Below are 15,296 nucleotides of genomic sequence, written 5' to 3'. Positions count from 1 at the left end.
TTGTGCAGGGTTTTAAGAGGTAGGAAATAAATTGGTCACTGGCATCACTGTGCAACTCATTCCTGACATCCTCCTGTTAAATGTTGAGGGGACCCTCTCACTGCTGTTTCATTGCACTTGCCCTGATCTTTCTTATCCAATGATGACTGCTATGGTTGGTCAATATGCAGGCCTCCCTGAATGACAACACGGTGCCAATGCAACTTGTGGAAGATGCTTAAAGAGGTATTAGCCGTGAGTCTGTCATTGCAGCATCCCTGTGTTTTGCTCACTAATGGCACTTGGGTTTGATTGCTCAGTTGTAGAATTGAAGGCAGGGGGGTGGTGTAATGAACCACATATGTGAGTGTGGGGTAGTGTATCCTTTTACTTCCTCCTGCCACAGCAGTGTAAATGTCAACTTAATCATATGTTCAAGTCTCTGACACGGGTCTTGAACCGACAAATGATGACTCAGAGATGAGAGTGCAACCAAAATGGAATTTATCGCAAGATAAAATATACATAGGCTTTTTCACATGTACCCCATCAGCTCACTTTCCAAAGTCTTTCATGACTTATAACAAAACTAAGTTGCTTGCAATGCATCAGAGCTAATTTAGGATTTTGTGCTCACTCGATCTGATTTTAAAGTACAAGAGGCAATAATTAAACCAGGCATTTTGAAAACAGATTTTATAAAGTTTTGTAAAATGAACTAAGTAAATAATTTCAGGAGCATTGCTGGGCTCAAATTTTAGCAACCACTCAAATAAATTGTCTAATTTCACTGACTCCAAAGTTACTTCAATATTTGGGAGTTTGCCTTCCCATCCACTCTCTCAGTATTTCTCTCAGATTTTACTTTAAACAACAGAGCTAAGAGAAAAGTACTTGAGGTGTTAAACTGATCTCAGGAAGAAAGAGCTTTTAAGATCTGGTTATACGCTGACGAGATACACAGTTACTCAGATGAGGGTTGTGGATTTTGCAGGGTTAATAGTCAGCACACTGTCTTATGCACGTGCAAACAGTTTACCACAACAAGAGATATACCAGCAACCTTTACCTGCATTCTCTGCCTAAGGGAGCATTTCATCCAAAGTGAGGGCTATTATTGTAAATTGAGGAAATTTTATTAAACTGTTAATTTGCTCCCTAATTTTCTGCACTTAACTTTAAATGATTTTCAGAATAACTAAGAAAAAGTTACTCTAACAATTCCAAGACAATCAATTAGAACATACAGAGCCAGAACACTTTTCAGACTCTAACCAGACCACTGCCCTGCCGTCAGATTGAGAACAGAGGGAAAAAAAGTCCAAGTACTTAATCATAAAGTGCGTTTATTTGCAAACGCAAATAAGAGGCAGAACAGCTGAGGCCTCTATTGCAAAACTGATTTGCTCTGTGACAGTCAGTCTTGTCACTCAGTAAAACCACACCACACATTTGCCTACGAACAAAAAAAAATTGTGTATTTGACATTTCCTTTTCTGAATATGGAAGCAAAAGCAGGAGGAGTGGATTCAAATAATACCAGCTGGTGATTTCTCCTCTGTTGCCTCTGTTCTCCTCTCCACATTCCCCTTCCCTTCCCCTCCCCACATTCTTATCTCTAGACATAGGTCCAGTCCTTACTGACCTAAACCTCACTATGATGCTGACCCACAGTAATATTTGGCTCACCAATTGACTTCAAATTGACATTAAAGAGATTGAAGACTGAAGATACAACCAAACTGCCATTAATTTCAAATTACGTGTTTTCATTTGCATAGTGACAATTTGCTTTTCATGCCATATGGAAAGGAAAAGAATTAGACTCACACTGAACCTTCAATTTTCTGATCAGTGTCACTGAATATAAGTGGTAACACCTATAAGCAAATGGGTGTTCACTTGTATTTAAATAACACCAATCAGAAAACTCAAGACTTTCTAAGCCTTGGCCATTAGTCGGGGCACTCCCTCATCAGTGGAAGGAAACTCCAACTTCAAGACAGAATTTATTTTTAAAATAAATAACTGGGGATGCTGGAAATCAGAAATGCTGGAGAAGCTCAGGATCTGGCAGCATCTGTGAAGTGAGGAGCAGAGTCTCCAGACCAATGTGATTCTTTCTTGGAACTCATTTGTTTGTTTACTAGCGAGCGGCATCACTAACTGGGTGAACATTCATTGCTCAACAAGATGGTGCTGAGCTGTCTTCTTGAAGTGTTGCAATCCTGCAGTTCACTAACAGTGCTGTTAGGGAGTCCCAGGATTTTGACCCAGTGACAGTGAAGGAACGGTGATATGGTTCTGTCAGAAAGGTGCGTGATTTGGAATGAAACTTGCAGTTGGTGGTGCATCCATTGAGCTTGGCATTTAAGTAGGAAAGGTCACGGGCTCGAAAGGTGTTGTCAAAGGGATGTTGGTAAGTCATTGCAGTGCAGCTCGTAGATGCCAATGATTAATGTAAATGAATGGTGTGTCATCCCTGCCAGAACAGATTAATTTCTGGTGGCAAGGCGTACAGCAAAGCAATGTACAACATCGGTTAGGATTCCATTGCCAGCAAGGAGACAAATTTTATCAAGTCAGCTTTCATATTAGCAAAGAAGGAAGTGCTGAACCAGTATGTCACTGTATTCAGATAACTGACTGGCCCTTCAAATAAAAAGAGCCAGGAGACTTTAATTCGTAATTTATTTCAGTTTTCAAACTTACATTTTATAATTACGTATTCAGTTTACTTATGTGTTCAGCAGATAAACAATTTAATATACTCTTAAGGCTTTGCTTCTGTCACAATATATGAACAATACTGCAGATCAAGTACAACATGATGAGAAGGCTCTATTTGTTCCTGAACAATCACGATACATCACTGTGATAAAGTATTCCTCCTAGTAAGGAACTTTTGTCTCAAGGCATTTGCACTCCTGACCTAAGTCTATCTTTCTCTCTCCTTCAGGTGGCGCAGAGGGCAAGTAGTTGTCAGCTTATTTTCTTGAAGGGTTACACCTCTTGTAATTTTGATATAACTAAACGTATCTGTGTGCTCCACACACCAAATCTGTGGCATATCTCTGCCCATCGCCTGGGGTGAGGTATGTTACCATCACTAAAGACATTGGATAGCACATTGTTCTATGTAATTATAATTGATGGATAGAATTTAAAGAACATGTTCCAATCTTTTGACATTCAAAACAATATTTTTTATTTTTTAATGTGTCACTCACTGTGTGTGGAGAGTCAGTGTTTTATTGTAATAGTTTTGACCTCTGTGAAAAACTCAAATGAGTCTTTACCCCCTTCCCTGCCAACTCCGGAAGCTTTCATGCCACCAAATGGCAAATTCAGGTCACGAATAAGCCAGCAATTGGTCCATACCATTCCGGTATGAAGCTTCTTGGCAACCCGGTGTATCCGGCCCACATCACGTGACCACACGGTAGAAGCCAAGCCATACTTCACATTATTTGCTCGTCGAACAACCTCCTCCTCTGTTTCAAAGGGAACTACACAAGTCACTGGACCGAAGATTTCCTCTTGCATACAGGGTGAACTGTCCTTTATGTCTGTGATTACTGTGGGCAATAAAAAATAGCCCGTTTTGTTTTTGTTAGGAATGTCCAGGGAATCAATTCCTTCACCACAGAGGATTTTAGCTCCTTCATTTTTGGCTAGATTGACATAGCCCTTTACCTGTTCATAGAAACAATCAATTGATTATTATTGTCGAAAGGACTTATTTCAATATTGATATACAATTCATATTGTGAAACCTACTGTTTAAATTGCAAGCATACTGTGCCTTCACCACAGTAAAATGTTCTGTCAGTATTTCACAAAAGCAAGAGTACTTGCTGCGTATTTATATTTTTAGTAGAAGAGACTGAAGACATGGTCAAAGAAGTACATTTCCAGGAAGTTTCGGAAGGGACAGAGAGATGACAAACCAGAAGAGTTTAGCAAAAGAGGTCCTGCGTATGTGGTGGAAATATCTGAAGGCTTTGTCACCAAAGGTGGAGTGGAGGCAGGGAGGAGGACAGAGCTAGAGTAAAGGTTACAGTGGTGTCAGGTTCAACTGAGTGGAGACATTTAAGAAAAGACTTGTTATGAGTTTAGTACCAATAATGGAGCCTGGTTTGAGTAAAGCTGAACTTAAAGCCAGAGCTTCTGCCTCAGAGACAGGATACTACCTACTAAGCCAGAAGCCTTCTAGTGAAAGCTGAACCCCAAGCACTGGTCTTTGAGGGACAATATTAAATACTTCCTCTCAGTTCAAGTACATTATCCCTACTGTTTGTCTTCTACTGCTAACCATCTTCCATTTTACATCTTCTCTCGATTATGAAGGGGATGCCAAAACATTGCTCATGCTGTGATTTTACTTAGAGCAAGGTATGGCCCAAGTCCACCTCAACTTTAACAGGAAACAAACCACCCTCTAGCTGTCTAGCTAACTGTCCCCCTAGCAACCTGCCAACCAGCTGAGCAATCCCTTGATTCCTAGACTTTTGAACTGATTGGCTCTTGTTTGGGAAGCACAATGCCTTCATCCAACCAATGCAATTACCTTGTTTGAATGCTTGCACTGAAAAAAACACAATCTGCAAACACCTAAGAAATGCAGGATCCAGGTCAGAGACCTTTCCAAGGATTCTGCTGCATTCCAACAGCTGGACAGGAAGTCAGCTGGAAGGCTCCAGTAAATTCGGGAGGCACTTGTTTTTAACAAACAAAATCAGGTTAAATCCAAAGCACATTAAATGTGCTTTTGTTGAACATCAAAGGGATGATCAAAAGTAGGAAACTAAATTCTTCAATTTTTTTTTGGAAAGTAAATTTCTATTTCATGGAAACCCCAGCATACGAGAATGTTTACAAACCTTTTCGAGATGTTCTTTGCTAATGAGGGCACCCATGTTGGCAGTTGGGTCAGACGGAATGCCAACCTTCCATTTCCTGGCACTCTCTACAAACTTCTCCAGAAACTCAGCATAAATGTTCTTTTGTACAAAAATTCTGCTTGTACACAGGCAGACTTCACCCTGTCAAAAAGGAGAAAATAATCATTCAGCTACACTCTACTGTAAGGAGAGAACGAGGGAGGCAAAGAAGAGAGAAACAGATTAACCTTAATTAGCTGAAATGTGCATAAAGCACAGCTTGGCTTTAATCATGATCATTTTGAGAGGAGGTCAGGTGCAAATTAATTCATGTCACTATAGAAACACTTCATGAGGTGGTACAGAATCACAGTGGACTGGTACAGTATGATCAGAGATAATCAGTCATTAAGTTATATTGCTTACATTGGCAATGCTAGGTATTTAGAATAATTAATACCAATTAAATATCTAAATATCTGAAGGTGGAGGAAATGCACAGGGGACTATATTGTACATAGAGCTCCACAACTAAAGATGCAGAGAAAATGCAATCATAAATCATCTGGCTCCAGTTTAAACTTGTCTTGACTATCTTATTTGGATTTGCTCATCTCCAGCGACTCTCTGGAGGCATCGCATTGAGAGAGGAGCTGAATCGACCTTCCTGGAGGACAGAACACTGGAAGCCAGTTTGGAATCTCCTGACAATAGAAACAAAATGGCTGGTCCAATAAGCTGGTGCAAAGCAGTGTTCCCTTTTAAAATGAATGCACCAATTTATATTTGCCTTTATAATCCACCCTCACTGGTACTATTAGTGATAAGTTGTCCCTACCTGCTGTGTGTGAATACATGTGAAGGTTATTGGGCCTGAGCATGGTGTCTGCCCCACTTCCCACCATTTCCCAATGCTAGCAGGATGGCAACAAGCTCAGAGAAACCATGGAAACGTCCCTCAGGTAGTATCTGCACTCCTTACACAGGCATGGAAGGTTCATGTGTTGTCGCCTTCATATTTCAGTCCTGCAGATTTCACTCCTCCAGTGAAGCCAGTCCATCATCTCCAGGGCTCCAAAGAAACCCTGTAAAAGCCTGATTTCTTCATCTCACACAGCGGCGATGGTTCGGAGCCTGCTCACTCTTTAATAATGGAAACTCACAGGAAGGCTATTATGGATACGATGGGCCGAAAATCCTCTTTCTATACTGTAATGATTCCTAGAATCTAGAGGGTTTATTATGTGCAGAAAATAACCCAGGATCTAGGTAGTTGTAGAATTATAGGAGAGGGCAGATGTCTGAACCCTGCTGAATCTTTACTGACAGGAGTGAATAAACCAGGCAAGTTTCCTGCTCAATAATGTTACAACTGGTTGGACATCCAAAGTGAGGAAATATGACTTTTTAGGTTATTTTCATTACTTTCTTTCACTTCGATACTACAGGAGTAACATGAATAATTAACACATATTGGTGGAATCATGCAGGGAGCTGAACGACATGGACCGTGGAGAGAAATGTGGCAGAATATTGCAACAAGTCCACCAAGTCCTATCTTAACATCCCGATCAACTCGCTGCACCTTTTAACAATGTTTCATACATTGAGATTCTCACTAGGCAGTGGAAAGTTGCCTATTAAGAACGATTATTGCATTTTAATTACCTTATTAACTGCTTGGTTCATCTCATCTTATTAATATGAATCTTCCTAACCTTATAGACCAGTTATCCTGACCTCGGTCATGGTTAGGATTTTAGAGTTCATTATTAAATTTGAGATTACAGAATAGTTAGAAAAACGTGGTAAAATAAGGTTTAATCAGCAAAGTCTTCTCAAGGGATAGGCATGCCTAACGAATCTGTTAGAATTCTTTGAGGAAGTAATGAGCAAGTTGGTCAAAGGAGAGTCAATAGATTTCCAGAAAGCTTTTGACATGGTGCTGCACAGGAAGATAAGAGCCCATACTGTTAGGGGCATGGTATTGGCATGGATAGAGGATTAGAGTGGTGCTGGAAAAGCACAGCAGGTCAGGATAGAGGATTGGCTAACTAGTAGAAGGCAGAGTGTCGGGATAAAGGAGTCTTTTTCAGGAAGACACCCAGTGACTAGTGGAGTTCTGTAGGGGTCAGTGCTGGGACCACAACTATTCGTGTTATACATTAATAATCTGGATGAAGGAAATTAGCATTGTTGCTAAATTTGCAGATGACACAAAGAAACGTGGAAGGCCAGGTAGTAATGAGGAAGCAGAGACTTAGGCAGGTTAGGAAAAGGAAGTGGCAGATGGATTACTATGTGGGAAAGAGTGAGGTTACGCACTTTGGTGGGAAGAATAGAGACATATACTACTTTCTAAATGGGGAGAGGCTTCGGAAGTCAGAAGCACAAATGGATTTCGGAGTCCTAGTTCAAGATTCTCTTAAGGTTAAGATGCAGGCTCAAGGAAAGCAAATGCAAAGTTAGCATTCATTTCAGGAGGGCTGGAACACAAGAGCAGGGATGTACTGCTGAGGCTATCTAAGGGTCTAGTCAGACGGCATTTGGAATATTGTAAGTAGTTTTGGGTCCCATGACTAATGCTGGCATTAGAGGCTGTCCAGAAGAGATTTACTATAATCATCCTGGGAATGAAGGTGCTGTCATATGAAGAGTGTTGAGGACTCTGGGTCTGTACTCAGTAAAGTTTCGAAGAGTGAGGGGAGATTTCATTGAAACTTTCAGAATACTGAGAGACCTGGATAGAGTGGACATGGAGAAAATGATTCCAGTAGGAGAGACTAGGATCCAAAGGCACAGCTTCATGGTGAAGGGATGACCCTTTACAACTGCGAAGAGGAATTTCAGTCAGAAGGTGGTTAATCTGTGGAGCTCATTGACTCAGAAGGCTGTGGAGACCTAGTCATTAAGTGTATTTAAGGCAGGGATAGATAGGTTTTTGATTAGAAGAGGATCAAGGATTATGGAGAGAAGGCAGGAGTATGGATTTGAGAAACATATCAGTCATGATTGAATGGGCCAAATGGCCTCATTCTGCTCCTTTATCTCATGGTCTTATGGACAAAATCAGGTAAGAAGGTACTGTAGGGCTGGGTAGTGAGCTAATGAGGTGAGTTTGGTAATATACAGCAAAAGATCTTGCTAGCTCACCTGGTGAAAATCCCTCCAAAACATTCAACAAAACTGACAGGCAAAAAAAAGCAGAGCATTTAACTATTTTAAGAGTCTATTTTAAGTCAAATGCAGCACCAATATGTTTTTCGAAAAACTTAAAAAACAGTAGCAACATACTTTCTTTCGAAGATGTACATTCTGTAAAATACATGCCCTGAGTTTCTTTATCCATCCTTGTGTTCAAGATGATCCTGTGTTCAAATCCCTCCATGTCCTCACCATCTTTTCTCTGTAGCCACTTCAGCTTTAGAACCCTCCAAGGCAACTCATTCTGGCCTCCTGGCAGATTGTTTATGATAATTGCTGTTGCCCTTCATTTCCTCTTAAATCGTCCCCTTAATTTTCTCCCCTGCTCTTCTAAAGGCAGTGACTCACGCTGGAGAATTGGATGAAGCCAGCAGTCATTATTGGCTTTGCTCTTGTGAGCCTACTGTACATATGTGTCTGGCACCTGGATGTTGAGTGGAGCTGACTTCCACCTCCAAGCCAACCAATGAATTATACAAAATGATGGCAGACCCCCACTAATCTTCACTGCTGTTTATGGGGTGGCGAAGAAATTTTTGTTTTTCTTTAATAGAACACTGCATAATACAATTTTCTATCCAACTATTAGAGGCGCTCGCATTCTACCATAATCACATGTTGAGAAGGAGGAAGAGGTGTTTCATGGGTGGTTGAGCTGCTAGCACCCTTTTTACAATTTCATGAAAAGGTAAAATGAGTCCTCCAGAAGTTTGTGGTTCAGCCAGCCCTATCAGTGTAACTTGCTCTATCGAAAGAGTGAAGCCATCTCTTCAAAAAGCCATTCACTTTCAAAAAGTCAACCAAATCTACACATATCTTGAAGAAAATCAGCAGGAGTAGATCTAGAAGTGAACAAGGATTCCTGAATATCTTTTAAAAACACAAACATTATTTTAAAAGATACTCAGTGCTGACTAAAGACAATCTTTGTTGAGATCTTTGTTGTCCTCGTGATCAGTCTACGTAAACCTTGATGTTTATTTTTGACAGTCACATATGGTAGGATGGAGTGGATAGGAAGAAACAGTGGGAGCTTGTCAGAAAGACACAGCAATAATCTTAAAGGAATTTATTCTACATACGGACTGGAAAGGTCAGATGGGAAAAGGTAGCTAGATGAAAAGTTCACAGAATGTTTTCTCAGGATAGTTTCTGTGAACAGCAGATTCTGAAGCCAAGCAGAGAGCTGGCTATACTAAAACTAGGATTATGCAATGAGGCAGGGGATGAATAAATTATCTCATAGTGAAGGCACTCCGAAGAAACAGTGATCTTAATATGACTGAATTTTACGTTCAGTTTGAGGGAAAGAAGCGGGTGTCCATCACTGGTATTGGCAACTGTCTTAAAACAAGCAAGATCCTGAGGAGTCTTAAAAGGCGGATATGAAAAGGATATTTCCACTTGTGCAAGAATCAAGATTTAAAAGTCACAGTTTAAAATGAGGAGTTCCCAGTTAAAGCAGAGATAAAGAGAAACAGTTCCTCACAAAAGACTGAGCGTCTTTGGAACTCTCTTCCTCAAAAGGTGGATGTAGAGACTTTGAATTTTTTTAAGACAGAAATGGATAAATTCTTAATAAGCAAAGAGGTGAAAGGTTTTTGATTGTTGGCAGGAATATGGAGTAATCACGTCAGCCATGATCATATTGAATGGCAGAGCTAGCTTGAGAGAATGGGTGGCCTATTCTCTTGCTGTTAAATTATACATTTGGACTTTTGGTCATTTGTATGTTCATATCTTCATTTAAGCAAAAACATATTTGATATTTATATCCCTGTGAGTAAAAGACTGAGTTAAGTGTTTTTTTTTATCTTCCTGGTGCAGGTAGCAAGTACTCTTGCAAAGTTCCTGGCTCTTATGTCTTTATAACAGTAGTTTGTCGGTATGTGATGGGTTCATATGAATCTCTGAAAATGTTGTCAAACTCTTTTCTGTTGTCAAACTCTCAAAGTCTTGTCAAAGACTTACTGCCTTTCTTGACCTTGAGGCAGATAGTGCACTGTGTTCTATAACTATAGATTCCAGAAGGAACAAAACCACATCTGTCCATGTGTCTGGTGTTTATTTCCCTTTTCCATTATTGTACAGTGAACAGCTTTGAGCGTCATTCTCCCAGACTGTTTTCCCTTTTTGTATTATACATGTTGGATAGGATAGGCCAGTGGTAATGGTACTGAACTAGCAATGCAAAGTTGTCAATTCAGTTTCCACTGTGGTAACTTATTAAAGCGATTGTTTTACATATGGCCATTTATGCATTACCACCAAGAAAATTACCATTAATTGTTTAATGAATGTCCTTGAGGCAAACAACACCTCTCACTTTTAAATGACCTGACCTAAAAGAGATTTCAATCCATAGTTTATCTTTTAATGCTCACTGAATTAGCTGAATAGACCATTCTGTAATCAGTGTAACTAGAAAGGAGTGGGTATGCAATAAATCTAGTGTGGTTCATATCCTCAGAACAAATTCAATCAAAAATAGAGATTTATAAACTCATGAGAGGCATGGATAGGGTAAATAAACAAGGTCTTTTCCCCAGGTTGGGGGTGGTCCAGAACTAGAGGGTTTAAGGTGGAAGGGGAAAGATTTAAAAGGGACCAAAGGGACAACTTTTTCATGCAGAGAGTGGTGCGTGTATGGAATGAGCTGCCAGAGGAAGTGGTGGAAGCTGGTACAATTACAACATTTAAAAGGAATCTGGATGGGTACATGAAAAGGAAGGGTTTAGAGGGATATGGGCCAAATGCTGGCAAATGGGAGTAGATTAATTTACGATATCTAGTCGGCATGGATGAATTCGAAGTTTCTGTGCTGTATAACTCTACGGCCCTATGACAAATGAAAAGCAGAGTTAAACTTCCCTGAGTAGAGGAAAATCTTGGGATGGTCTGAACTCATTCAGAACAAAAGCTTTCACATATGTTTAACCTTAAACCACTGCTGTTGCATAGGAGACAAATTAGTACCTGAATTCCAACAAATTTCCTACCTGGTTAGTAAAGCTGGATCGCACGGTGGTTGGAATGCATTCATCAAGGTTTGCATCATCAAAGATGATGGCTGGGTTTTTCCCTCCGAGCTCCAGAGAGAGCTTCTTACAGAATGGAGCACTCTTCTCTTGGATGTGCTGAGCAGTGACTGTGCTCCCAGTGAAGGATATTAGTGGCACGTCAGGGTGAGAGACAATTGCCTCCCCAGCCTGTGGGCCAGTCCCAAACACTATGTTCACAACTCCGGGTGGAACACCTAGGAGATAAGTAAGAAATCATTTCTAAATTGCAATAAATTATAGAATGATTTAGTTTGAAACATTGCAAAGATAAAGATGATTTAGTTTGAAACATTGCAAAGATAAAGATGCCTGATATTTGAATATGGGAAATTATATCCAAATGATGATGACCAGCACTTTCATGAAAACAATTTCAAGATAAACTTTACAAAAGCAGGAACAATTCCCAACATCATCATGTTCACCAAAATTCTATGAGCTTCTGACAAACACAAAAGACTGAAAGTTAGCAATTCTGATGACAGCAGGTGGAAAATGTAACCTGTGCAAGGAATGAGCAAACACTTGAATATTAGCATGGAGTAAATTGTTCTTCATAAAAAAGTGCTGAAAGAAAATTCTAAAAAAATACATTTGTATCTATCACATTGAAGAAATCATATTTTGGTCTCGAAACATTAATTCTGTTTCTCCATCCATAGGTACTGCAGTTGACATCATTATACCTGCTTCATCCAAGAGCTTGCACATCATCCAAGCAGTGACTGATGTCATTTCACTGGGTTTGGCAACCACAGTGTTGCCTGTGGCAATGGCTGGAGCTATCTTCCAGGTCAAGAGATACAGTGGTAAATTCCAAGGACTGATAAGGCCAGCTAAAAGACAAAGTAAGGAATTTGCATTAGTCACTCCACATTATGTGGAACTACGGCTGGCAACAAGAAAGAAAATATGTCCCTGCCAAAGCTACAGCACAGATATCAAACACACGCACAATTGTTTATATACAATCCTTTTCCTCCTTTCCTAAATTACCCATGACTCATTATTTAGTAAACTCAGTCTCACTCTCCGCGTTCTTCTGTTTTCTGTATAGTGACTAAGGGAGCTACAGAGGCACCTTAGAATAACTTCCATTGTGATGGTTGTTCCTTTTTGGCAGAATTATTTTCATTCTATACTTTCTACAATGGCTTTCCGGAGACTGGAAAGGGAAAAGCTGCTGTGTACAACTTCATACAGCAGTCTTCAAAACCAATCTGCTCATTTCTGGACCTTCCATACCACATCCTTACAAGTTCACGATTCCCAGAATTGTGCTATTGACAGGAGCTAGGAGAACAGGAGTAGGCCATTCAGCCCATCAAGCCTTTTTCACCATTCAGTGAGATCAAGGTGGGATCTGTGGCCGAATTCCACATACCTGCTTTGGATCCATATCATTAATAGCTTTACTTAACAAAATATTATTTTTCTCAGATTTAAAACTACAACTGAACCAGCACCCACTGCCATTTGTGGACAGTCTAGCCTTAAATCTTAGATTATGTTGATGTTGTTAATCATATCAGGTGTTCAACAACATGTTCAGGTCTTAGAACAAATCCCTTGTATTAATCAATAATGTGTAAATATGGACACCATGTGAAAATTGTCACCTAACTCTTTTTTGCTGGATTGCCTGAAGGATCTACATCTGCTCAATCACTATTCAACATCAATGTTAATGAGTTGCCTGAAACAATTGCATAATTCAGTTTCAGTGATGATATGCCATCTCCCACGAAGTAAATGACTTTGCTATTATCTCCATAAAGCTGAAGTTATTGTCCAAATAGATTCAATTCCAACAGCTCTGTCCTATATCTCCCTAGCCTTTTACCTGAAAAACAAAAATGCCAAGGAACAATATCAATATACATCAATATCACATTTTCACTTGGATCCAGGTTAAGCACACCCTTTGCGTCAAATAAGATATTTAACTGGAGCTTCGGACAGACATGTGATTTGTAAATTAACCTGGGAAAGACTGTGTGAAAAGGAAAAAAATCAACAGTGTTGACATATTCCTGTTAAACCATACCCTCCTAAAAATCTGGAGACTGCTTCTCTATGCTGTTTTAGTTATCAGTGATGAGAAATGAAGACAGTTTTTCTTTCTGGACTCTTAGTCCTTTGCATCTGATTTTTTCTCCATCGTTTGTCAATATTAAACAGAGGAAGATAAAGTGAGACAGCAGGAGGACTTGCAAAGGATGTGGACAAGTCACTAATGAAAATAAATGTTCAGAAGGAACTTCATGCTTGACTAATTTAGCTAAATGTTTCGAATAAATCACTAACTTTACAGATGAATACATGTTATATATCTAAATTTTATGGAATTTCAGAACATATTTGAAGATTCGTCCACAATATCGGTAATAGGGATAAAACCTGGGTGTACCTGGGTGTAATGGGCGGTGTGGTAGGTTGTACAATGGACTGTGTAATGAGCCATGTGATGGCTGAGCTATGGATGGTGTCATGGCTGTGCGATGGGATCTAGGGGTGAGGCTAAGAGGTGCAGGTACATAGGTCCTTGAAAGTGGTTTCACAACTAGACAGAGTAGTGAAGCAGAGGGTTTGGCACTCTTCCCTTCATCATTCAGAGCACTGAGTATAGGAGTTGGAACATCATGTCACAGCTGTACAAGACACTGGTAAGGCCACATTTGGAGTACTATGTACAAATCTAGTCACCTCACTACAGGAGGGATATTATTAAACTGGAAAGAGTGCATCCATTGACTTCATCTATACTTTCTGCTGCATTGGGAAAGCAACAATATAATCAAAGATCCCTCCCACTTCGGTTATACTCTCTTCCACTCTCTTTCATCAGGCAAAAGATATAAAAGTTTGTATACACATACGAACAGATTCAAGAACAGCTTCTTCTCTGCTGTTATCAGACTTCTGAATGAGCCTCTTTAACGTTAAGGTTAGTCTATCTCTGCACCTTCTTGGCAGCTGTAATGTTATATCCTACACTCTGTTCTGTTAGGTAAAAACAATGACTGCAGGTGCTGGAAACCAGATTCTGGAGTAGAGTGGTGCTGGAAAAACACAGCAGTTCAAGCAGCATCCGAGGGGCCTCCTCTCATTTATCTCTCCACCCTTCAGGCACTCTGCCTGTATTCCTGATGAAGGGCTTTTGCCTGAAACGTCGATTTTCCTGCTCCTCGGATGCTGCCTGAACTGCTGTGTTTTTCCAGCACCACTCTACTCTGTTCTGTTACCCTGATGCACTTGGATAGTGCAATCTGCCTTAAAGCATGTAAGACAACATCTTTTACTTTATCATGATAATAAATCAAATCAAATCAAATCAAAAGGTTTACAAGGATGTTATTGAGACTGGAAAGTTTGAGTTATAAGGAGAGGCAGAATAGGTTGGAGCCTTTTCTCCCTGGAGCACAGGAAGTTGAGGGGTAACCTTATAGTGGTTTATAAAAGCATGAGGGATATAGATAAGGTGAATTGCCAAGGTCTTTTCTCAAGAGTAGGGGAGTCCAAAACTAGAGGGCATAGGTTTAAAGTGCAAGGGGAAAGATTTAAAAGGGGACTGAATGACAACTTTTCACACAGAGGGTGGTGCGTATGTGGAATGAACTGTCAGATGAAGTGATACAATTAGAAAATTTAAGAGACAGTTGGACAGGTACATGGATAGGAAAGGTTTAGAGGGATATGGGCCAAAACCAGTTTAATGGGACTAGTTCAGTTTAGGAAGCCTGGTTGGCATGGACAAGTTGGGTCGAAGGGCCTGTTTCCGTGCTGTACAACTCTCTGACTCTATATGACAGGACTGTTCAATAGATTGTTTTTGAGTTGTGTAATGAATAAATAATGGAATGTGTGATGGTTTGTATGATGGATTGAGTAATGGGCTATGTAATGAGCTGTGTATTAATAGATCATGTAATGAGCTGTGTAAAGAGTTCTGTCATTGGTTTTGTGATGGATTGTGTAATAGACTGTGATTCTAAAGCTCATCTGGAAATGACTCTGTTAAAACAACAAACAAAGATCGAGGCAAAAGTCAGGAGTGTGATGGAATACTCCCCATTTGACTTGATGATTGCAGATCCAATGACAGTCAAGAAGCTTAACACCATCAAGGCAAAGCAGCCTACTTGATAGGCACCCCATCAACACCATC

At 40.0% G+C, this 15,296-nt stretch overlaps 1 protein-coding gene across 2 annotated transcripts in view; it reads right to left on the bottom strand.

Annotated features, from left to right (window-relative positions):
- Nucleotides 1-2,653: 2,653 nt before the first annotated feature.
- Nucleotides 2,654-15,296, bottom strand: part of aldh8a1 (aldehyde dehydrogenase 8 family, member A1) — a 46,939-nt gene continuing 34,296 nt past the window's right edge. For both annotated transcript variants that reach the window (XM_087982027.1, XM_043686266.2), the window contains 4 exons: nucleotides 11,815-11,964; nucleotides 11,066-11,322; nucleotides 4,863-5,024; nucleotides 2,654-3,675 (listed from right to left, as the gene is read on the bottom strand). In XM_087982027.1, coding sequence (XP_087838153.1) covers nucleotides 3,223-3,675; nucleotides 4,863-5,024; nucleotides 11,066-11,322; nucleotides 11,815-11,964 — 1,022 coding nt within the window. In that variant the 3' untranslated portion in view covers nucleotides 2,654-3,222. The remainder of the gene's footprint in view (nucleotides 3,676-4,862; nucleotides 5,025-11,065; nucleotides 11,323-11,814; nucleotides 11,965-15,296) is intronic.

The sequence above is a fragment of the Chiloscyllium plagiosum genome, unplaced genomic scaffold (genome assembly GCF_037043375.1).
Source record: "Chiloscyllium plagiosum isolate Xiang-an unplaced genomic scaffold, Cpla_swu_hap1 HiC_scaffold_3, whole genome shotgun sequence".
Lineage (NCBI taxonomy): Eukaryota > Metazoa > Chordata > Chondrichthyes > Orectolobiformes > Hemiscylliidae > Chiloscyllium > Chiloscyllium plagiosum.
This window is presented reverse-complemented; position numbering and strand designations above follow the sequence as displayed.